The sequence below is a fragment of the Hemiscyllium ocellatum genome, chromosome 45, assembly GCF_020745735.1.
Source record: "Hemiscyllium ocellatum isolate sHemOce1 chromosome 45, sHemOce1.pat.X.cur, whole genome shotgun sequence".
NCBI classification, from domain to species: domain Eukaryota; kingdom Metazoa; phylum Chordata; class Chondrichthyes; order Orectolobiformes; family Hemiscylliidae; genus Hemiscyllium; species Hemiscyllium ocellatum.
The window spans coordinates 17,442,087-17,466,455 of NC_083445.1; the positions used below are offsets into that span (position 1 = coordinate 17,442,087).

General features: G+C 47.3%; 1 protein-coding gene across 5 annotated transcripts in view; it reads right to left on the reverse strand.

The window, feature by feature from the left end:
- Window positions 1-24,369, reverse strand: part of LOC132835961 (adhesion G protein-coupled receptor E2-like) — a 110,126-nt gene that overhangs the window by 76,059 nt on the left and 9,698 nt on the right. For 2 of the 5 annotated variants that reach the window (XM_060855116.1, XM_060855115.1), the window contains exons 2-4: window positions 10,951-11,040; window positions 4,620-4,763; window positions 2,981-3,127 (exon numbers count right to left, since the gene is read on the reverse strand). In XM_060855116.1, the coding sequence (XP_060711099.1) occupies window positions 2,981-3,127; window positions 4,620-4,763; window positions 10,951-11,040 (381 nt within the window). The remainder of the gene's footprint in view (window positions 1-2,980; window positions 3,128-4,619; window positions 4,764-10,950; window positions 11,041-24,369) is intronic. The other 3 variants (XM_060855117.1, XM_060855118.1, XM_060855119.1) reach the window with 3 other exon arrangements.

Here is a 24,369-nt window from a genome sequence, read left to right on the forward strand (position 1 = left end):
AATAAGGAATTGAAGGATGGAAAGATAGCAGGCAACCAATGAGCTCTGGAGGAGAAATCTTTGTGGGAGAAGGACGGTCTTCTTTAGGTTTGGAACAAAGGAACGGCAGGAACAAGGATCCAAGGCTATGGAATGGAAGCAATTGATCGGAATGGGGGTGGTCCAGTTGGGGAGTTTTGGCTGACATGCCTGGATTAGGAAAACCAGAAATGTTGAGGGACTGCGACACACCACCCCAAATATGGTTGGTATGCAACTTTGCCTGCGGCAGTCATAATAGTGGAGTCGGATCAGGAGCCAGATTGAATGGACTCAAAAGGGGAGTGATGGAAGGGATCAGCATTGAACTGGGCAGCAGTGATTCAGTCCATTGAAGAGTTCCTTTTCAGACGGTGAGTGAGAGCTGAGTGGGTGAAGACAAAGGATTAAGAGTAGGTTTGAAGGGAAGTTTGATTATATCAGCTTGGAAAGGGAGGAACAGTGCCTGAGAAAAGGGAATGGATAATGGTATTGATGTGTGTTGAGGGAGGGAGCAGTAATTGAGCTAATGGAGACAGACTGAGAGAAATGAAAGGACCAATTGTTGTTGATTTGGTTTGGTTTATTCTTGTCACATGTTATACAGTGAAGAGTACTGATTAGACTAAATTAGACCCCCTAGAGGTATGGAAATCATACCTTACATAAGTACACCAGGGGAAATAGAACAGAATGCAGAATAAGGTGTTACAGCTACAAGGGAGGTGCAGAGAAAGGTCAACTCCAACCTATGAGAGGTCGGTTCATAAAGTCTGATAACAGCGGGGAGGAAGCTGTTCTTGAATCTCACCCTCGAAACGTGCAGCCCTCCACTCCCTCTGCTCCAACCCCAACCTCACCATCAAACCGGCAGACGAGGGAGACGCGGTAGTAGTTTGGCGCACCGACCTTTATACCGCTGAGGCCAAACACCAGCTCGCGGACACCTCCTCCTACTGCCCCCTTGACCATGACCCCACCTCCCACCACCAAACCATCATCTCCCGGACCATCCATAACCTCATCACCTCAGGGGATCTCCCATCCACCGCCTCCAACCCATAGTCCCACAACCCCGCACCGCCCGTTTCTACCTCCTGCCCAAAATCCACAAACCTGACTGCCCCGGCCTACCCATTGTCTCAGCCTGCTCCTGCCCCACCGAACTCATCTCTGCATACCTCAACACGGTCCTGTCCCCCTTAGTCCAAGAACTCCCCACCTACGTTCGGGATACCACCAATGCCCTCCACCTCCTCCATGAATTTCGCTTCCCCTGTCTCCAACGCCTTATCTTCACGATGGACATCCAGTCCCTGTACACCTCCATCCCCCATGATGAAGGACTCAAAGCCCTCCGCTTCTTCCTTTCCCGCCGTACCAACCAGTACCCTTCCACTGACACCCTCGTTCAACTGACTGAATTGGTCCTCACCCTGAACAACTTCTCTTTCCAATCCTCCCATTTCCTCCAAAAACCAAAGGAGTTGCCATGGGCACCCGCATGGGCCCCAGCTATGCCTGCCTCTTTGTAGGTTATGTGGAACAGTCCATCTTCCGCAACTACACTGGCACCTTTTCCTCCACTACATCGATGACTGTATCGGCGCTGCCTTGTGCTCCCACAAGGAGGTTGAACAGTTCATCCACTTTACCAACACCTTCCACCCCGCCCTCAAATTTACCTATACCATCTCAGACTCTTCCCTCCCCTTCCTAGACCTTTCCATTTCTATCTCGTGCGACTGAATCAACACGGACATCTACTATAAACCAACTGACTCCCACAGCTACCTAGACTACACCTCCTCCCACCCTGCCCCCTGTAAAAACGCTATCCCACATTCCCAATTCCTTCGTCTCCACCACATCTACTCCCAGGAGGACCCGTTCCAATACCGTACAGCCCAGATGGCCTCCTTCTTCAAGGACCGCAGATTCCCCCTAGACGTGATTGACGATGCCCTCCACCGCATCTCCTCCACTTCTCGCTCCTCCGCCTGGAGCCCCGCCCCTCCAACTGCCACTCGGACAGAACCCCACTGGTTCTCACCTACCACCCCACCAACCTCCAGATACATCATATCATCCGTCGTCATTTCCGCCACCTCCAAACGGACCCCACCACCAGGGATATATTTCCCTCCCCTCCCCTGTCAGCGTTCCGAAAAGACCACTCCCTCCGTGACTCCCTCGTCAGGTCCACACCCCCCACCAACCCAACCTCCACTCCCGGCACCTTCCCCTGCAACCGCAAGAAATGCAAAACTTGCACCCACACCTCCTCCCTTACTTCTCTCCAAGGCCCCATGGGATCCTTCCATATCCGCCACAAATTCACCTGCACCTCCACACACATCATTTACTGCATCCGCTGCACCCGATGTGGCCTCCTCTATATTGGGGAGACGGGCCGCCTACTTGCGGAACGTTTCAGAGAACACCTCTGGGACACCTGGACCAACCAACCCAACCACCCCGTGGCTCAACACTTTAACTCCCCCTCCCACTCCACCAAGGACATGCAGGTCCTTGGACTCCTCCATCGCCAGACCATAACAACACGACGGTTGGAGGAAGATTGCCTCATCTTCTGCCTGGGAACCCTCCAACCACAAGGGATGAACTCAGATTTCTCCAGTTTCCTCATTTCCCCTCCCCCACCTTGTCTCAGTCGAATCCCTCGAACTCAGCACCACCTCCCTAACCTGCAATCTTCTTCCTGACCTCTCTGCCCCCACCCCACTCTGGCCTATCACCCTCACCTTGACCTCCTTCCACCTATCACATCTCCATCACCCCTCCCCCAAGTCCCTCCTACCTTTTATCTTAGCCGGTTAATGGAAGGAAGGCTGCTTGAGAGGATGGTGTCTGTTGGGAGCTGACATTATAGAACACGGAGTGAACAACGAGGGATTAAATAGGAAGCAAGAGCTATGGTCGAGCTAGTAATTGTCATCACCTCTACAGTGGGACTCAGCTTCACCAGCAAACTGATAGTTTCCAGAGACAGAGTAAAATCCTCGATCACAAGTACAATAAAAACTCCCCTCAGTGTTGTGGCAGATTGCAGTGGGCCCACAGGGGCGAGAGAGACACTCGTTCACATCTGCAAAAGAAGAACATTGAGTTTGGGAATAACTGGCAGGATTCGTCATCAGCCTTTCAAGGTTATAAACCTCATAAAACATTAATGGCTCGGATTTTGCCTCAGTTTGCACGATGAGAACCTCCCAAGAACGCATCTTAACCCAGGCTGGTCTTTGCAAAATGACCCTTAAAGTGGAAGTGCTGAAATGGGGACACTTAGAACCCCCACAGTGTGGAAACAGACCCTGCGGCCCAACAAGTCCACACTGACCTTCTGAACAATAACCCACCCAGACCCATTTCCCCTATATTTACCCCAAACTAATGCACCTAACCTAGACATCCCTGAACATTATGGGCAAATTAGCTTGGCCAATTCACCTAACCTGCACATTTTTGGATCATGGGAAGAAACCGGAGCACCCGGAGGAAACTCACGCAGACACGGGGACAATGTACAAACTCCACATGGATAGTCGTCTGAGGCTGGGATCAAACCCAGGTCCGTGGCACTGTGAGGCAGCGGTGCCAATCACTGAGCCACCGTGCTGCCTCATGAATATATCCTAGCCTAGGCTGTGCTTTGCAAATGACGCTTAAAGTGGAAACTCTGACATGGGGACGCAACACTGTTACTAACCCTGTTCTAATTGGAAATTAAACAACTCAGCACCACTCTGATATCATTTAATTTTCTAAGGCGTAGTTGTTTTTGTTATTAAATCTAACTGTTAACCTGAATCGAACATTCAGACTGTGTAATATTTAGCGCATTTTAAGATAGGCAGCAGAGGATAAGAGGCGTCAATAGTTTTGATAAAGGTAAGATTATACTTTTAATAAAAAAAGTCTGCTTTAAGAAATGATGCTCTTTCTCCAAGTGCAAGTGAAATGCATTTACAGCTGCTCCAAATCATAATGCTGTCATGGGATTTCTGCAAGATCACATTTCCAGGCCTGATTTGATTACCATGGAATATCGATTACGCTTCTGCGCTCGTAAATATTGGCAATTGGCGTTTTTTTGGATTTCCGGGGATAATCTCTGGGTGAGATCAAAACCAGTTTGGAAACTACATTCAGCACAATGTTCACTTTGTGCATATTGGATCATAGCAACTTGCTGAGGAATCTCATCTTATCCCTGGTTCATTTGCCGATGGCCTTTAACCCGTGTGTCCTCTGGTTTCTGACCCACCAACTAGTGGAATTTAATAGTCCTTATTTTCCTTGTCAAAGCCACTCATACTGTGATCTAACAGAGCCGTAGCTGAGGGAATGGCCAAAGCAAGTATTTACCCTTGGCATCTGGTCAGTCCTATTCCCTCTGTGCTACCTATAGGTCAACTGGCTTTGCGAGACCTGGAATGTTCTCGCTACGAGCGCCTCATAGCAAGTCCACTTCCAATCGAGATTCTCCTCAGTTAGCTTTCCATTAGATTGACCAACTTGGCCTCTCCTGCAACGTAGAGAGCTACCGTGACCTGTTTCCGATGAGTAAGTGTACTGACCTCGACAGAATGACACTGTTTTACCATTGAGCAACTGATTGGACACTGAGGCGAATCCAGTCTGGCAAGTGCAGTGAAACCCTCCAATCCTGTTGTGGCAGATTGAGTAGGGTCCACATGGACCCGTGAGACACTCATCCTGGTCTGCAATAGACAGGAAACGTCATCAGCAGCAGGAAACTGGCTCAGGGGTGGGATACACAGTGACACTTTAAGCATTGCTGAATAACAAAAGAAGACGTGAAGGTGAGGAAGGTTTTCATCTTGAGCTCGTTAGGACTGAAATGCAAGAAAACCAACTTTAGAAAAGAACTAACAATTTAAACAGCACATGAAGGGAGAGCTGATTGATTGGACCATAGATGTGGTGGAATATGTTAACCGTCAATCTCCATTAAATTCAAATCAGACAAGTTGGTTCTGATTGGTTCCATATTGTCACAACAGACACTGACTTTTTCCATACCCTGATCTCATTGTAAAAGGTGCGGTCCATAACCAACCAATTAGCACCTGCCTCTCGTGTTGCATAAATTGTTGCCCCCCTTTCTCAAATTGCTTTTCCTGTCTTTCAATCCTGATGAGGGGCAGGACAAAAAAAAAACTTCAGAATCATATCTTTCTTTTGCACTGACTCAGACCTGTCCTGCCAAACAAGCACTTGACGGTTTCTCACTGGAGTTAGGCCGATGGAATAAAGTTCCTTTCTGCCTGGTCCCAAGATTTATTGATGAAAAAAGAAATGGGTTGTTCAAATGTTTCACTTCACACTCATCAGGAACAAGTGGCAGGAATACCAAATCTGGAGACATAAATCAGATTTTCCACTGATAGGAAGTGTCAGAGGTCAATGGGTCGCACCTTTATTTAGGAACCAGAGGTTCCAATGTTTTGAGTTATCACATTGGATTTGTAATGTTAAACCTGTTTCTCTCTCCACAGACCCACTGAGTTTCTCAGTGTTTGTGTCGGATTTACAGCGCCTACATATTTTGCTTCCATGTTTTCCTTGTGAAACTTTGCTTTACTATCCCCGCCTATCACTCTCCTCACTAATTTCCGATTGAACTCTCTGACACTCTGGGTGAACCTTCTCTCTCCATCTTCCCTCACGTTCTAACATGCATTTTGCATCTTTGACACCCTGAGCCCCTCCCAGAAGGGAATATTTGTTCCTAGATCAGCTTTGGCGGAAATCTTCATGGATCATGTAAAATCTCCTCCTCAGTCAAAGCAGAATAACTCTGCCTTTCATTTTACCTCAGAATTCACCTTCTCTTTGTTGATAGCTGCTTTCACGAAAACAAAAATTATACTTCAAACTCTTTAGTCTCCTTACTTGAGAAAGGATGTACTGGCACTGGGAGGGGGTACAGAGGGGGTTCAATAGGTTGATTCTGGAGTTGAGGGGGTTGGTTTATGAGGGGAGATTGAATGGACTGGGACTACACTCATTGGGATTAAGAAGAATTGGGGGAATCTGACAGAAAAATATAAAATTATGACGAGAATAGATAAGATGGAAGCAGGGAGGTTGTTTCCACTGGTGGGTGAAACTAGAACAAGGGGACATCACCTCCAAATAAACGGGAGCAGGTTTAGGATGGAGCTGAGGAGGAACTTCTTCACCCAGAGGGTTGTGAATCTCTGGAAGTCCCTGCCCAGTGAAGCAGTTTGAGGCTGCCTCGTTGGATGTTTTAAGGTGAAGTTAGATTTTGAACTGTAACGGAATTAAGGGTGAGGGTGAAAGGGTGAGTAAGTGGAGTTGAGTCCATGAAAAGATCAGCCATGATCTTATTGAATGGTGGAGCAGGCTTGATGGGCCAAATGGCCCACTCCTGCGCCTATTTCTTATGTTCTTATGTAAGAACAAAGAACAAAGAACAAAGAAAATTACAGCACAGAGACAGGCCCTTTGTGTCCTCCAAGCCTGCACTGATCCAGATCCTCGAACTAAACCTGCTGCCTATTTTCTAAGGATCTGTATCCCTTTGCTCCCTGCCCATTCATGTATCTGTCTAGATACATCTTAAATGGCACTATCGTTCCAGCCTCTACTACCTCTACTGGCATTGTGTTCCAGACCCCCACCTCCCTCTGTGTAAAGAACTTCCCACACCTATCTCCCCTTAACCTTTCCCCTCTCACTTTGAACTTGTGACGCCTAGTAATTGACTCCCCCTCACTCTGGGAAAAAGCTTCTCGCTGTCCACCCTGTCTATACCTCCCATGATTTAGTAGACCTCAATCAGGTTCCCCCTCAACCTCCGTCTTTCTAATGAAATTAATCCTAATCTATTCAACCTCTCTTCATAACTAGCGTCGTCCATAGCAGGAAACATCCTGGTGAGCCTCCTCTGCACCCTATCCAAAGCATCCACGTCCTTTTGGTAATGTGGCAACCAGAACTGTCCGCAGTATTCCAAATGTGGCCGAACCAAAGTCCAATATAACTGTAACATGACCTGCCAACTCTTGTGCTCAATACCCCGTCCGATGAAGGAAAGCATGCCGGCTTTGGGAATTCCAGAGGGATTCCCGTCGCTGGCCGCCAGGGGAAGGGTCATCACGGCAAACGTCCTCAACCTCTGGGAGTCCTCCCTGGGAAACTGTTCAAAGCCTTTGTCACCGCCAAGCCAGAACCCCCACAAGACCAGGCCACCTCCAGTCATTGAGATGCACGTCACACACAACATTTCAGTATGGGCACAAACAGAGCCCAAGATACAAACCATCATTGACGCATCCACTGTGTTGTTCGAGAGAACCCACCTCAGACTAAACATCTGGAGAACAAAGGTCTGTCACACAACACCACCCGCTCCTCAACAACGTGATCCATTCCCTGAACCTCTGGAAGTTCCAGTGAGAAGACAATGATGATGAATCCCAACGTTGACTCCAATGTGACAGTGCGACCTTCGGGTGCTTGAGGAACAGTGTGTTCTATATTCAAACCCCTCATGGTTCACAGAGCAACTGTGGTCCACCCACTGCAGCATTGACACAAACAGCAGACCCCACAAGTGCCCAGAAAGATATCACCTTCGCAAAATCCTGCCAATCCACTGGCAAGATAAGTGTGCCAATGTGAGTGCCCTATCCCAGACCAGTATCCCCAGTGACGAGGTACTGACCACACGCTCAATCAAGGTCCCCATTGCAGAAACTTCCTGAAACAAGTGCTCTGTAAAGGTATGTGATCACTGGGAGGGAAGTGGGAATACTACAAAGAGCTGATGTACTTGTAGAAGGTATGATTTATCGAGTCACTCAGATGTACAGCAGGGAAACAGACCCTTCGGTCCAACTCGACCATGCCAACCAGAAATCCTAAGCTAATCTAGTCACACTTGCCAACACTTGGCCTGTATCCCTCTAAACCCTTTCTATTCATGCACCCATCCAGATCCCTTTTAAATGTTGCAATTGTACCAGCCTCCACCATTTCCTCCAGCAGCTCATTCCATACACACACCACCCTCTGTGTGACAAAGTTGATCCTTAGGTCCCTGTTCAATCTTTCCCCTCTCGCCCTAAACCTATGGCCTTTAGTTTTGGAGGAGAAATTCACCCTATCCATGCACCTCATGATATTGTAAACCTCTGTAAGATCACTCCTCAGTCTCCAATGCTCCAGAGAAAACAGTCTCTCCCTATAGGTCAAATTGAATTGAGTTGAATTAAATTTATTGTCACATCTTCCAAGGCACAGTGAAAAGCTTTGTCTTGTCAACAATCCAGGCAGATCACAGAGTTAAGGAGCATAGGTAAGTAAATAATAGGTAAACAGCAGCAAAAACAAAAACTCAGGTACAGGCGAATGTTTGTGAGTCCATTCTAACAACAGTAAGATAGAAACTGTTTCGTAACTGGCTGGTGCGTGTGTTCAGGCTTCTGTACCTTCTCCCCGAGGGTAGACGTTGTAGAAAAACGTTGCCAGGGTGGGATAGATCTTTGAGGATCACTTGCTCTGGAAGGTACAGACAAAGGCCAACTACATTTTGTATGTCACTGAAGGGAGCACATGGTGGTCAGGAATGAGCAGCAGGAGCTAAAGCGTTCCCATTCACCCGCCTCCTCAAACACTGCCTAGCCCTGCCTGGGGCAGAGTCCGTCACTCTGGAATAGGACTATTCCACCACCGCAGCACTCACCGTGTCCCCAGCAGGAGCTAGTCATCCCTAGACCCTGAGGGCCTGCCATTGTAGAGGAGGGAGAGTTTTAACCACGTGGGGGAATCCAGACTTATGGGGCAAAGGCAAGGAAATGGAATCGAGGCTTCTCAAACCAGGGAATGCTGGAGCAGACTAGATGGGCTGAATGGCCTACTTCAGCTCCGCCATCTCCTGGTCATACGTTATTCCATTTTCATTTTCTGGGACTTAGCACTGGGATGGAAGTTAGGTGACTGAAAAACCAGGAGGGGGTTGCAACTTGACATTCAAGTGTTGCGTGTTGTGTTGAGCAGCTTGTTGAAGAAGCAAGAGAGGGAAGGATTTGTGACTAAGTGCCACTGAGAGCCTTTTGAATGAAAGGGAATCATGTATAGAACGTAGAACATCGAACACAGGACATAGACCACAGAGGAGAAAGTGAGGACTGCAGATGATGGAGATCAGAGCTGAAAATGTGTTGTTGGAAAAGCACAGCAGGTCAGGAAGCATCCAAGGAGCAGGAGAATCGACGTTTCAGGGTCATGCCCGAAATATCGATTCTCCTGCTCCTTGGATGCTTCCTGACCTGCTGCGCTTTTCCAGCAACACATTTTCAACATAGACCATAGACCATAGAACATAGAACATAGACCGTAGACCACAGACCGTAGACCGTAGACCATAGAACATAGATCATTGACCATAGAACATAGACCGTAGACCATAGACCATAGATCATAGAACATAGAACATAGACCATTGACCATAGACCATAGACCGTAGACCATAGACCATAGATCATAGAACATAGAACATAGATCATTGACCATAGAACATAGACCGTAGACCATAGACCATAGATCATAGAACATAGAACATAGACCATTGACCATAGACCATAGACCGTAGACCATAGACCATAGACCATAGACCATAGAACATAGACCGTAGACCATAGACCGTAGACTGTAGACCATAGACCGTAGACCGTAGACCATAGAACATAGACCATTGACCATAGAACATAGACCGTAGATCATAGACCATAGACAATAGACCATAAAACATAGACCGTAGGCCATAGACCATAGACCAGAGAACATAGAACATAGAACAGTGCAATACAGTACAGGCCTTTCAGCCCGATGATGTTGTGCCAGCCCTTTATCCTAATCTAAGATCAGACTAACCTACATACTCTTCATTTTACTATCATCCATGTCCCTATCCAAGAGTTACTTAAATGTCCCTTAAATGCATGATACAAGCAACTCACTGAACTGTATCACAGAGTATTAAATGCATTCTCCCCAGATCTGCTGAGTTTATCCATTGTCTTCCACTTCTATTGTAGAGTCATCGAGGGCTACACAGTTGAGAGTGTAGTGCTGGAAAAGCATCATCCGAGGAGCAGGAGAATTGACATTTCGGGCATAGACCCTTCATCAGGAATGAGGCTTGTGACTCGGGGGAGCTGAGCGATACATGGGAGGTGGGTGGGATTGGGTGAAAGTCGCTGGGAATGTGATTGGTAGATGAAGGTCGGGGTAAAGGTGATAGGTCAGAGGGCAGGGTTGAGCAAATCGATGGGAAGGAAGATGGTCAAGAGGACGGTCCCAAGTTGGAGACTTGAGATATGGTGGAGGGAGGGGAAATGAGGCAACTTGTGAAATTCACATTAATTCCATGTGGTTGGAGGGTCCCGAGGTGGATGATGAGGCGTTCTTCCCACAGGAGTCAGCTGGGAAGGGTTTGGTGATGGGAGAAGCCTAGGACTTGCATGTCATTGTTGGAGTGGGAGGGGGAATTGAAGTATTCAGCCACGGGTCAGTGGGGTTGCTGGGTCTGAGTGTCCAGTGATGCTTTTTGAAATGATCCGCAAGTTAGCGTCCTGTCTTCCCGATGTAGAGGACACCACATCGGATGCAAAGGGTCTTCATCTACAGCTACAGCCCATTGCAGCCGCACTGGTTAGAAACAGTCACCTATCTGTTCGAATTCCATTTTCCAACAACATCGAAACTCAGTACAATGTTTTGTCAAAGGTTGAAGATAAATGGAAAGGGGAAAAAAATGATGTTGATCTAAATTGATAAAAAGATGAATAATCACATTACACAATTAACACTTTTCAGAATTATACCCATAGACTTAACAGTGGACTTAAAGCTCACCGACACATGTTCCATTGGTGTTGAGTATGTACCCATCTACACATGGCTGCCCAGTCACATGCTCAGTCCAAGAGAGACAGAGATAAACCACTGGAAAAGAGAACAGAAAGTAACATTGTTTCTTGAATATTGTTTTGTTATGAAGAAGTGTTATCCAAATTATTAACTTGTAATATCATTGACTGGACATTGTACTGATGAGGGAGTCAAAGAGAGTTAAAACAAGACAACTGATCGACCATGACCTTATCAAATGGTAGTTCATGTCCAAGGGGCTGAATAGTTGCTCCTGATTCTTATTTTTTTTTGTATGTTTCATTGCGTCACCAATCTATTGAGACCAAGATAGATACAGATTAGGGATATCAGAGCAGGGAGGGGGCTTGCATCTTCTCCAAGCCTGTCAGTTTGACCATCAGCATCTCGTTATTGGGCTACATAAGTCCCACATGCCCCGAACAGCCATCGCTCAATCTCAATGCCGACGCACATCCTACCCTATCCCTGTAACCCTGCATTTCCCATCGATAACCCCACCTAGCCTGCACATAGATGGACAATGTAGCATAGCCACACCACCTAACCTGCATGTAGACTGGAGACTATAAGACCATAAGACATGGGAACTGAAATGAGACCATTTGGCCAATTAAGTCTGCTCAACCATTCAATCATTGTCTGATAGGTTTCTCAACCCCATTCCCCCTTTGGATATGTACCACATCTGCTCAGGGATCCATAATATAACACAAGGTCAGTTCACAAAAGTTCACAACCATTGAAGTGAATCTCTCCTCATCACCTTCCAAAATGACTGATTATTTATTCTGGAACTGCAATCTCCACTAGTTCAAGACTGACCAGTCAGAGAGAATCTGCCTCTATTGTCTACCCTTTCAAATCCACTCAGAATCTATTACGTTCCTAATCCAACCCCTTGACTGTATAACTCCTTGACCTTTGATGCCTCCACTACCCTCTTTAGTGAGGTACATCAGATGAATTGCCATTTCAAGGAGTGTAAAATAAGTAAGAAGATAATCAAACTGGAGCTGAAGGTAGGAAAGAAAAGACAGCACTTGGGTTTAGCACTAGAATATTTACCCTCAATGGAGTAAGGTCAAGCCCAAGCAAGAAGGTCATTAATCAGCAACAGTTAGCACTGCTGCCTCACAGCACCAGGGACCTGGGTTCAATTCCAGCCTCAGGTGACTGTCTGTATGGAGTTTGCATATTCTTCCCCACCTCTGTGCGGTTTGCTCCGGTTTCCTCCCACAGTCCAAGGATGTGCAGGTTAGCTGAATTGGCCATGCTAAATTGCCCGTAGTGTTAGAAGCATTAGTCAGGGGTAAATGCAGGGGTAGTGGGTTGCACTTCAGAAGGTTGGTGTGAACTTGTTGGGCCAAATGGCCTGCTTCCACACTGTAGAGAGTCTAACCTAATCAAACCACCAACAGTTTGAGCTGATGATCCAAATATCTTTCTTGACAGAGTTTACTTACACCCTTTGTGTAAGTGGGATCAATGTAGGATGTTCAGTCAGTCATAAAAACATTTAATTATGAGCATCTTGGGGAGTGTTGCTGAACAAAGAGAGTCTGGAGTGCAGGTTCTTAGCTCCTTGAAAGTGGAGTCGCAGGTAGATAGGATAGTGAAGAAGGTATATGGTATGCTTTCCTTTATTGGTCAGAGTATTGAGTACAGGAGTTGGGAGGTCATGTTGTGGCTGTACAGGACATTGGTTAGGGTACTTTTGGAATACTGTGTTCAACTTTAAAAATCACACAACACCAGGTTATAGTTCAACAGGTTTAATTTTGGAGCGACGCTCCTTCATCAGGTGATTGTCGCTCCGAAAGCTAGTGTGCTTCCAATTAAACCTGTTGGACTATAACCTGGTGTTGTGTGATTTTTAACTTTGTACACCCCAGTCCAACACCGGCATCTCCAAATCATGTGTTCAACTTTGGTCTCTCTGCTAAAGAAAAGATGTTATTAAACTTGCAAGGTTTCAGATGTTTACAAGGATGTTGCCAGGGAGGTGGATTTTTCCTGGGAGGTTAGTAATCTACACAATTCCCAAAATTGATTGGGAGAGTCGATGGGGAGAACAGGCATGCATTTGGATTTTAACCAGATTGAGTGGTCATTTTAGAAGGAAGTTAAGAAGTGGATCACATTGCTGTAGTTTTGGAATAATATCTCGACCGCACCAGATAAAAACCATAGATTTCCCTCCTGTTAGGAAACAGATGTTTTTAAAATAAGGAACAGACTACAGAGAAGCAATGGGCCAGTGGTACTATTAAGGAGAAAGTGAGCACTGCAGATGCCAGAAATTAAAGTCGAGGGTGCGGTGCTGGAAAAGCACAGCCGGTCAGGCAGCATCCGAGGAGCAGGAAAATCAACGTTTCGGACTTCCTGATGAAGGGCTTTTGTCCGAAACGAATGTCGACTCTCCTGCTCCTCGGATGCTGCCTGGCCTGCTGTGCTTTTCCAGCAACACACCCTCGACCCTTAACCCAGAGACCCTGGTAATATTCGGGGGATCTGGGTTTGAATCCTTCCACAACAGGTGGGAGAATTTGAATCCAATAAAAATCTGGAATCACCGTGTGCTGATTGTCAGGGGAAAAATCTATTTGGTTCAGTAATACCCTTCAGGAAGGAAACTGCCATCCTTACCTGGTCTGGCCTACACGTGACTCCAGGCCCCACCGCGAGGAGGTTGACACTTAGCTACTCTCTGGGCAATAAGTGCTGGCCTGGCTAACAATGCCCTCATCCCATTAATGAATAAATAAATAAAAACGGTGATGGTCTCGTGGTTGTTACTCCTGAGACTATGTTCCAATCCCATCATTTATTTAAATGAATCTAAACTCCACTGGTAGAGTGGGATTCGAAGTGATGTTTTCAGAATTACTAGCCCAGCAACACTGTCATTGCACCATTGTCACACCCTGGACTTTAGCATCAGGCTATTAACCCACAGATCGCAGCCCATTGCTGTAAAATGATGGGTATCATGAAATGTGGGACCACTGAGCGCTCTACACTGAGGTTCCAAGGCTGGGGGCTTCAGATTGTTTATACAGGAAGGAAACAAGTGATTGTAAATATTCTGAAATGCGCCATGCATCAAGTAAGATGCTTCGAGTCAGAGGAAGGAAGTGTTACACCAGAACCCAGAGCCCAGGAAATGAACATGGAACAGCAGCATGGATTAGGATGGCACAGTGGCTCAATGGTTAGCACTGCTGCCTCGCAGCACCAGGGACCTGGGTTCGATTCCAGCCTTGGGTGACTGCCTGTGTGGAGTTTGCACATTCTCCCCATGTCTGTGTGGGTTTCCTGCTGGTGCTGTAGTTTCCTCCCACAGTCCAAAAATGTGCAGGGTTGGGTGGATTGTCCATGCCAAATTGCCCATAGTGTTCAAGGATGTGTAGGCGCATTAGTCAGGGATATATGTAGAGTAGTAGGGTAGGGGGAATGGGTCTGGGTGGGATACTCTTCAGAGGGTTGGTGGGACTTGTTGGGCTAAATGGCCTGTTTCCACACTCTAGAGATTCTGTGATGATGAGCAATCACAGCTCACAGTCTTGAAACTAAATCACTGATTGAATAAAGGAATGAGACCCAAGCTGTGGAGCTCCTGTCTGCGCGAAGACAGATTGTGTTGCTGAGTCAACGCATTTTGACTGGTTAGGTTGAGGCTATAAATTTTCTTCTGGTGACCACGAATTATCAGCACTGGGTGAACAGTCACAGGACCCAGTGAGATCAGCTCAGTGACTGTTATAGAGTGAGGACTGCCTGGGAGAGAGGGATGGGGTGGGAGAGAGGGATAGAGAGAGAGAGAGAGAGAGAGAGAGAGAGGGAGTGCAATACCATGAGTGTGAAAGAGGAAGAAATGGAGAGTGAGAGAGAGGGAGAGCAAGAGAGGAAGAGAGATAGAGGATGAGCAAGTGACGGGGAGAGGGAGAGGGAGAGAGAGAGAGAGAGAGGGAGAGAGAGAGAGGGGAGAGAGAGAGAGAGAGAGAGAGACTGTGATTGAGAGATGGAGAGGAAGAGCACAGGCAGGGAGAGAGACACACACTGTAAGTGAGAGGAGGAGAGAAAGAGCCATACTGTGAGTGAGAATGTGTGTGTGTGTGTATGAGAGAGAGAGAGAGAGAGAGAGAGAGACTGCTTGCGAGAGAGAGGAGAGTGAGAGCCACAATGAAAGAAAGGGAGAGAGAGAGAGAGAGAGACACACACACACACACACTGTGAGTGAGGGAGGGAGAGAGAGAGAGAGAGCGAGAAACAGAGAAAGCCATAACTTGAGTGAGAAAGAGAAACAGGAGACAGAGAGAGAGAGGGACTGTGAGTGAAGAAGGAAGAGAGAGACCACAATGAAAAAGAAAGAGAGAGAGCTTTAATGAGAGAGGAAGAGGCAGTGAGAAAATGAGTGAGGGTGGGAGAGAGAGAATAAGAGATGATCTGTGAGAGTGGGAGAGACAAGCAACTGTTGCAGAGGGTTGAAGGAGCAGACTGTTTGGAGGAGTGAGTCAGAACTGTATTATGTGGCCCACCTGTTCACACAGATAACCCCAGGAAGGTGGGTTTGCAATGCTAACATCTCAGCTTGTGAGGCTGGGGTTAACTGGACTAGGAGCCTTTCAGGCAGATTCTCTGTGACATTAGCATCAGGGTTTCAGGTAAACCTCAGCACACTGTAGTGTGGGTGGTGTGCTTAAAACCACCAGCACTGTGAGACTGGGTGGAAATGAGCAGGCAACTTGCAGAATCGGAAGGTTTCGGAGTTTTACAGACAGATTCGTGCTAGCACCGCACGGATACATGCAGTCACCTCAACACAGTCAAACAAGCATTGGATGGTGAACAGTAGGTACAGGAGGGACTCTACTCACCTTCGGCCCATCAAGACTCTACTCACCCATGACCCCTTTCCAAACGGAAAGTGTTTGTTCCACTGATGTCTTGTTCTGATTTGTACAGGCATTGCCATGGAGAGCTCACCAAGAAAAAAACGTTGGCTGCTATGTTTTGGGCATCAGTTAGCTCATAGAAGAAGAATCAGGTTAACTCACTGCCAGTCATCAGTCTCTCTCTCACTCTCTCTCTCTCTCTCTCTGTGTCACTCTCTCTCTCTGTTTCTCTGTCTCTCTCTGTCACTCTCTCTCTCTGTCTCTCTGTCTCTCTCTGTCACTCTCTCTCTGTCACTCTCTGTCTCTCTCTCTGTGTCACTCTCTCTCTCTCTGTCACTCTCTCTCTCTGTCTCTCTGTCTCTCTCTCTCTCTCTGTCACTCTCTCTCTGTGTGTCTCTCTCTCTGTCTCTCTGTCTCTCTCTCTCTCTCTCTCTGTCACTCTCTCTCTCTGTCACTCTCTCTCTGTGTCTCTCTCTCTGTCTCTCTGTATCTCTCTCTCTCTCTCTAATGAGAGAGTAGCCTGAGGGTCTGGTAGGACGACGGGGACTTTACCTTTAGTCTGGCCCTTTCCTCTGTCTAACTCTGGGCTGGTTTGATGATTAGCAGCAAACACTGTATAATCTACAGTGGGAGGATGCATCTTAAATTGCCCATTCTTTACCAAGCAAAGATATCCTCATGACAAACTTGACCAGACAAGAGGCTGACTACGGCCAGACCAGTCTAGTCTTTGACATTTAATGTGTCTGAGATCCATTTATTTTCCGATAGGGCCTTTGGGACTCTTTCCTGAGTGTATCTGCTCCCAGAGTGTTTAAATGTGGCACTCAATGAGAACTCAGAACTGGAGCAGGCCCAATATTCTGCAGCCGGTGGGGATTTCACTGTAAACAACATTTAGTTTTGAACAGCCCACACCCCAGTCATGTGGCAACTCTTTCTCATGAGCGGTCAGCCTGCACACGGCTCCACATAGCAGTCAGGCAGTAACTAGCTCAATTTTCAGGATGTTTCCCTTTATTTCCCACATTCATCCCTGAAATCAATGCTACTGATTGGTCATTTAAATTGATGCTGCCCCTGTGTTGTCCAGTTCACATCAGGCTCTATCCGTTACCTTTGAAACTTCCATACGTGAACATTCCAAGACTCTTATCCCAGGCCTTCTACCTTCCACCTGGTTCAAAACACGCTTGCTTTTGTTATAACATGCACCGAATCATGCTAACACATCAGAAGGAGATCATTCGGCCCCTTGAACCTCTTCCTCCTTCCAAAAGGAGCACGGCCGATCTGACATTCTTCATATCCACTTTCCTTCTCTTTACCAGTAACCCTCATTCCCCGACTGATCTACAATCTCTCTCAGCCTTTAATATGCACAAGGACTCTGACCCCACCGCGCTCTCTGTGGCAAGGAGTTCCAAAGGCCCATAGCCCACTGAGAGAAGAAAGGTTATCAAACACTTCCATCTATGTGTCTAAGTTCCAGTGAGTAGAGCCTCAACCTGACTAAACTTTGTTCAATTTACAATCCCTCCTGATCCGAGATCAGGCCAGTCAGCCTTCTCTGAGCTGAAATAAGATTTTTTATTGAACTGTGTGTTCAGGTAGGCCTTGTTCCCCTGGCTTGCACTGACTCCCACATTACAGCAACGCCTCAAATGTAAAATCCTTACATTTGCGTTGAAATCCCATCTTTCCCTATCCCTGGAATCTCCTTCCGAGATCTCTGTGCTCCCCCAGTTTCAGCCTCTTGTGGGTTTTCATCATTGCTTGCTGCGCTGCAATGGGCGCTATCCAAATGCACAAGGTGGTGAGTTTACTCTGCCGTGCGGAGATCCGGGGTGTGCTGCACGATAATTGTGTCGTGCGCAGTTAGCTGGGGCTTGTCTTTTTCTGGAGAAATGGTTCCTGTGAAGTTGTGTGAGGACATCGGTTGTGGTGTGGCTCAAGATAACTCAGAGTTTGGCAGCTTCCTGTTTGTATAAGCACTTTCTACAGACAGCTGTCAGCATTTAGCAGGCCAGACGCCTCACTGGTGATGGGAGAGGTTACAGGAAAGAAATGGGAGAGAAGGAAAGTAAAGGAAGACAAGAAAAGACCAACAGATCTCTTGCGATCTTCAATAACTTGGTATGCTTTAAAAGTTGAAAATATGTTGCTGGAAAAGCGCAGCAGGTCAGGCAGCATCCAAGGAGCAGGAGATTCGACGTTTCGGGCATAAGCCCTTCTTCAGGAATGCCCGAAACATCGAATCTCCTGCTCCTGGGATGTTGCCTGAACTGCTGCGTTTTTCCAGCAACACATTTTCAGCTCTGATCTCCAGCATCTGCAGTCCTCACTTTCTCCTCGATGCTTTTAAAGTTGCAAACCATCCTTTAAAGTGATTTGCATAAAGCTAAAACGTGACAATTGGGATGGCATGGTGGGTCAGTGGTTGGCACTGCAGCCTCACAGCACCAGGGTCCCAGGATCAATTCCCACCTCAGGCAACTGTCTGTGTGGAGTTTGCACATTCTCCCCGTGTCTGCGTGGGTTTCCTCCGGGTGCTCCGGTTTCCTCCCACAGTCCAAAGAGGTGCAGGTGAATTGGCCATGCTAAATTGTCCATAATGCGTTAGTCAGAGGGAGATGGGTCATGGTGGGTTCCTCTTCAGAGGCTCGGTGTGGACTGGTTGGGTCGAGGGGCCTGTTTCCACACTGTAGGGAACCTAATCTAATCTAATCTCCCGTGGTCACAGAGGGAGAAGGGGTCACGGAGAGAAAGAGCATTGACGCAATTAAGGCGAGCATCTTCCAAAATTCATGAAACTGAGCAGTGATGGATGAAGGGGACTTGGTGAGAGTTAGTGTCTGCACAGCAATGTTTCACATCAACACTACAATTATGTGGCAGCATCAGGATTAGGAGCGAGAGAACACAATTCAACCCGTTGCTCTGCCATTTAATGTGATCGTGGCTGACCTTATCCTGGTCTCATCTCCAGTCTCCAGCCTGCTCCCCTTCATCTCTCTTTCCATCAGAAACATATCGATTTCTTTCTTGAATCTATTGATTGATTCTGCCTCCTGTGCACCTTAAGTTCCCCAGGTACACGACCCTCTGAGAGAAGTCGGTCCTTCTCGACTCAGTTTTGAACCTCCCTCCTCTCACTCTATGTCTAAGCCCTCTTGCTCGAGACAGTCCCATCTGTTTAAGGTTCATCTTTTCAATCCCCCTTAGCATTTTATACACCTCAACCAGATTCCCCCTCGTGAACTCCAGTGAGTATAACTGAAATCAATTGCTCCATGTTAAGAACAAGGGGTGATTCCCCAACACCGCGATTGAGATATTTCGAATCAACCTGTTCATTACTTGTGGTAAGATCTCAAACTCCTGGCCCGTGTAGACATTGCGACACAGAAACCCAGCACTGGACGAGAATCTTTGAAAACAAAACTGACTTAAGTTTGATCTTCATGATTGGAGGTCACTATTCGAAGACAGTAATTCAGCATTTGGGCACTCATCATCCCACCACTAATCTCATAAAAATTCAGAACAGGAAAGGGGAGATATTAAGGTGACACAGTGTCTCTGTGTTAGCACTACTGCCTCACAGCGCCAGGGACCTGGGTTCAAGCCTCCGGTGAGTGGAGTCCGCATGTTCTCCCCGTGTCTGCGTGGGTTTCCTTCAGTTGTTCTGGTTTCCTCCTGCAGTCCAAAGATGCACGGGTTAGGGGATTGGCCATGCTAAATTACATAAAGTGTTCAGGGGTGTGCAGGCTAGGTGGGTTAGCCATGGGAAATGCAGGGATAGGGTGCAATGCCCTTTAGGGAGTCAGTGTGGACACATTGGGCCGAATGGTCTTCTTTTGATTTCACTTGCGGGATTTGGGTGTTGCTGGCTGGCCAGCATTGATAGCCCATCCCTATTTGCCCTTGAGAAGGTGGTGGGGAGCTGCCTCTTGAATCGCTACAGTCCACTTGCTGTGGGTTGGCTCATAATGCCATTCGGGAGGGATTTCCAGGATTTTGACCCAAAGACTGAGAAGGAATGGCGGTATATGTCAGGGTGGTGACTGGCTTGGAGGGGAACGTGCAGGGGGTGGTGTTCCCAAGTACATGCTGCCCTTGTCCTTCTAGATGGGAGTGGTCGTGGGTTTAGAAAGTGCTGTCTGAGGAGCCTTGGTGAATTTTTGCAGTGTGTCTTGTAGATATCACACACTGCTGCTACTGAGCATCAGTGGTGGAGGGAGTGGATCCTTGTGGATGTGGTGCCAATCAAGTGGGGGCTACTTTGTCCTGGATGGTGTCGAGCTTCTTGAGTGTTGTTGGAGCTACACCCATCCAGGCAAGTGGGGAGCATTCCATCCCACTGCTGCCTTGTGCCTTGTCGACGGTGTATAGACTTTGGAGTGTCAGGAGGTGAGTTACTCGCTGCAGTGCCCCCGTCTCTGACCTACTCTTGTAGCAACTGTGCATTTGTGGTGAATCCAGTTGAGTTTCTGGTAAATGATAATCCCAAGGATGTTGACGGGGGGATTCAGTGATGGTAATACAGTTGGATGTCAAGGGGTGGTGGTTAGAGTGTCTTTTATTGGTGATGGTCATTGTCTGGCATTTGTGTAGCGCAAATATTACTTGCCACTTGTCGGCCCAAGCCTGGATATTGTCCAGATCTTGGTGCATTTGAGCATAGACTGCTTTAGCGTCTGAGGACTCACGAATGGTGCTGAACACTGTGCAGTCATTGGTGAACATTCCCACTCCTGACCTTATGACAAACGGAAGGTCATTGAAGAAGCAGCTGAAGATTGTTAGGTCTAGGACACTACCCTGAGGGACTCCTGCGGAGATATCCTGGAGCTGAGATGACTGACCCTCCACAACTTTGTCTTTTGTGCCAGGTAGGACTCTAACCAACAGGGTGTTTGCCCCTGATACCCATTGATTCCAGTTTTGCCAGGGCTCCTTGATGCCCCACTCGGTCAAATGTGGCCTTGATGTCAAGGGCTATCACTCTCTCCTCACCTCTGGAATTCAGTCTTTTGTCTGTGTTTGAGCCAAGGCTGCCCCAGCACTATAGGGATTCTATGAATAAGAGTCGTATTCTCTTTGTCTTTCTCTCCACCGATGTGGCCAGACTTGTTGAGGTTCTCCTGCAATCTTGCTTTCACTTTTCTTAAGCTCACAGCTCACCTAGCCAATACCCCATTGTTTGTCAGCCAATTGCCAGCTGCATTTCCCACATCAGGACTATGTGAGTATTGAATTTTGGGACGGCATAGCACAGACCAAAAAACCACAGAAACTTCCGGTTCTGTTTCTGAAAAGTTGGTAAATGGATATATTTGTTAGTGGAGTCCCGGTTTGAATGCCAGGCCTCTAGGAAACCCCGTGTGTGTCTTTGTTGAGCCTGTCCCAAGATGGATGTATTGTCCCAGTCATACTGATGTCCCTCTTCATCTGTGTGTATGGATACGAGTGAGAGTTGGTCATGTCTGTTGGTGGCTAGTTAGTGCTCATGGATCCTGGGGGCTACTTTCCTGGCTCTCTGTCCAATAGAATGTTTGTTGCAGTCCTTGCAGGGTAATTTAATAATTAACATTTTGAGACCAATCAGAGTCAGATAATCCAACTCACCCACATGCACACATTCCATTGATGTTGGTTTGTTGTCTCCGAATGCTGTCAGCTATTTAGCTGTGGCAGGCAGCACTCTCAAGCACTGGTTGCCTTCCATATCTCTCTCTCTCACACACACTGTGTGCCAATAGCACCATTACAACATAGCCCTTGGTTTCTGAGAGTATTGACGATGATGGTACTTTCCTGGGTATTGCCCCTCTTCTATTCCCAGCCCACCCCCACTGTGCTTTCCTGAGAAGGTTTGGAAGTTATTGGTAATATGAACCTCTTGCTTTCCACCCTCCCCCCACTTCTCTCTTGAAAACTCCCCCCCACCCACCCCCACTGATCTGAGTTCCTGATTTCAGGCACACAGTATCAGCCCAGGGAGGAACAAAACTGAGACATGAGGAAGAGATGTTCTGTCAGCCACCACTCAGACATTGGCACTAGTTGGCATGGAGTCAAGCAGTGTTTCATTTGGCCTGTAGCCAGTCCTTGAGTGAGATGCAGCCAGTCCAGAGCGAGGGGGTAGTTAGCTTCTTTGCTAACTCACCAGAGGGTGGGGGCAGACAGAGAATAGCCCCATTTGCGATGGGAACCAAAACTGAAAAGATGATGTAATCAGTCAAAAGCCCAGCGATGGATTCCCAAAAACATTGGTAAACAAGAGACTGGGCAAGTTATGAAACTCATTACCACAGCAGGGTGGTTCTGAATAGAAATCCTAAAGTGGAGAAACAGGCTATTCGGCCCATCGAGTCCACACTGACCCTCCGAGAAGCATTCCACACAGAACCAACCCCTTACCCTGTAACCCTGCATTGCCCCTGGCTAACCCACCTCACCTGCACATCCCTGGACACTCTGGGGCAACTTAGCATGGCCAATCCACCTAACCTGCACATCCTTGGACACTCTGGGGCAACTTAGCATGGCCAATCCACCTAACCTGAACATCCCTGGACACTATGAAGCAAGTTCCCATGGCCAATTCACCTAACCTGCACACTATAAACACAATGGGGCAATTTAGTATGGCCAATCCACCCTAACCTGGTCATCTTTGTAACTGTGGGATGGGCTTTTGGGGTAATCTGAAAGTGAGGTGTAAGCTACTGGAGTCTGCTCTTGTTAAGGCGAGCTGGTACCCGGTGGTGAGTTTAACCTGAAGGTTTACACTTCTCTGGTGCGGGGGGAGGGCTGAGAAGGCACAGAGACCGCAGCCGGTATAGGAATTGGACCCATGTGATTGGCATCGTCTGAGAGTACACGCAACAAAACCTGACGACGCTATAACAATGCAAGTGCTCTCTTCAGGAGCTAGGAGCAGGAAGACTGAAGCCTCCTTTCCTTGTCAGTGGCCTTGAGGTGGGACTCACTGAGGGCTGTTTGTTTCCTGGATAGTCCGCACATTGTATTTTGGATTCATGTACTTGGGAATCTTGTGAGACTCGTTTCCATTCCTGTGGTATAATTCAGGGTCACATCCTCCTGCAGCAGCTCATTTCAAGCATTTTCCGTTGTTGTCTCATATTTACAGTTCCTTTAATGTAATCTTTAGCAGTAATTTGTGACTTAAAGTCAGGGCTACAGAGATATACAGCAGGAAATAGGCCTTTGTCCAGAGGCAGCATTATGAAAGCATATAAATGCATTTAGATTGAAAAATATTGATTAGTAGCCACTGTCGCTTTTGGAATCATTTCAGCACATGCATTAAAACATCCACCTAAATGGATATCTGCAATGACCACTTGAAGGATTAGCTGAGAGATTCAGAAGATGGATGTGGTGACTGATATTTCTCCCTGAGGCAGAAATATTGTTTTTATTCTGGCTTTGATTGACAAGACTCGAGCACAAACTCAAAGCTGACGCTCCAGTGCAGCACTGAGGGAGGGCTGCACTGTCAGAGGTGCCATTGTCTATTTGAGATGTTCACCTCAGAGCGCATACCCTATGCCACTACTTTGAGAGGCCGTGCTTTAAGGGCAGCTAGGCAGGGCAAGAAATGCACATGCTCAGAGACACAACAATTCATCTCATTCAGTCTCACTTCGAATTTGCTACTGAACCCTCGGTCTAACACCACGCACGCTAGGCCGGGAATTGCTAAGAGGCCATTTAAGGCACTGGCTTGTCCAAAATTGTGCTGGTTCCCTGATCTTGGAAGTGTGGCAAGGTGATCTACTGAGCAACATTCCTCTTAATTCGATGTTTTCGTCATCTAATCCGATTAGTGAAAGAACTTGACTGTGTTGTGAGTTCCTGTGTGTTAGAGTGCATCAGTGCAAATGGATCAGTGGCGGCCATTTTTAACTGTGGGAACCTTTGTTGGAATCACACTCCGACATTAGACAAGAGTCATTTCAGTCTCTGGGCCAACACTGGGCCCTTCGTGCTTTTCGGGAGTAAATTGCCCATGGCGTTCCCCACACAAACAATGACAACGCGACACTTTGAGCCAAACGTTAATTTGTTGCCTATGAAGCGCTTTGACACATTCAGAGACCATGAAAGATGTTGTAGAAAAACGAGTTTGTCCTTTAGCAGGTTCAGTCAATGATTGGTGTATTCAGTGCTGAACCTGAGGCAAGGGTGCTGCTCATTTCCATGGTGCCACAATGGTTTCTAAAACATTTGGGATGATGCTGAGCCACACAGTGAAGACATTCAGTTAGCAGTTCCTATATGGTGTGTAGTTTGCATCTCAGAATTAGCCTCCAGTGTGTTCTCGGCTTAGAGGTGACTTTGCGAAGGGTAATCATCACAGAATCATTGAATCCCTACAGTGTGGAAACCGGCCCTTTGGCCCAACAAGTCCACACTGACCCGTCGAAGAGAAACCCACCTAGACCCATTCCCC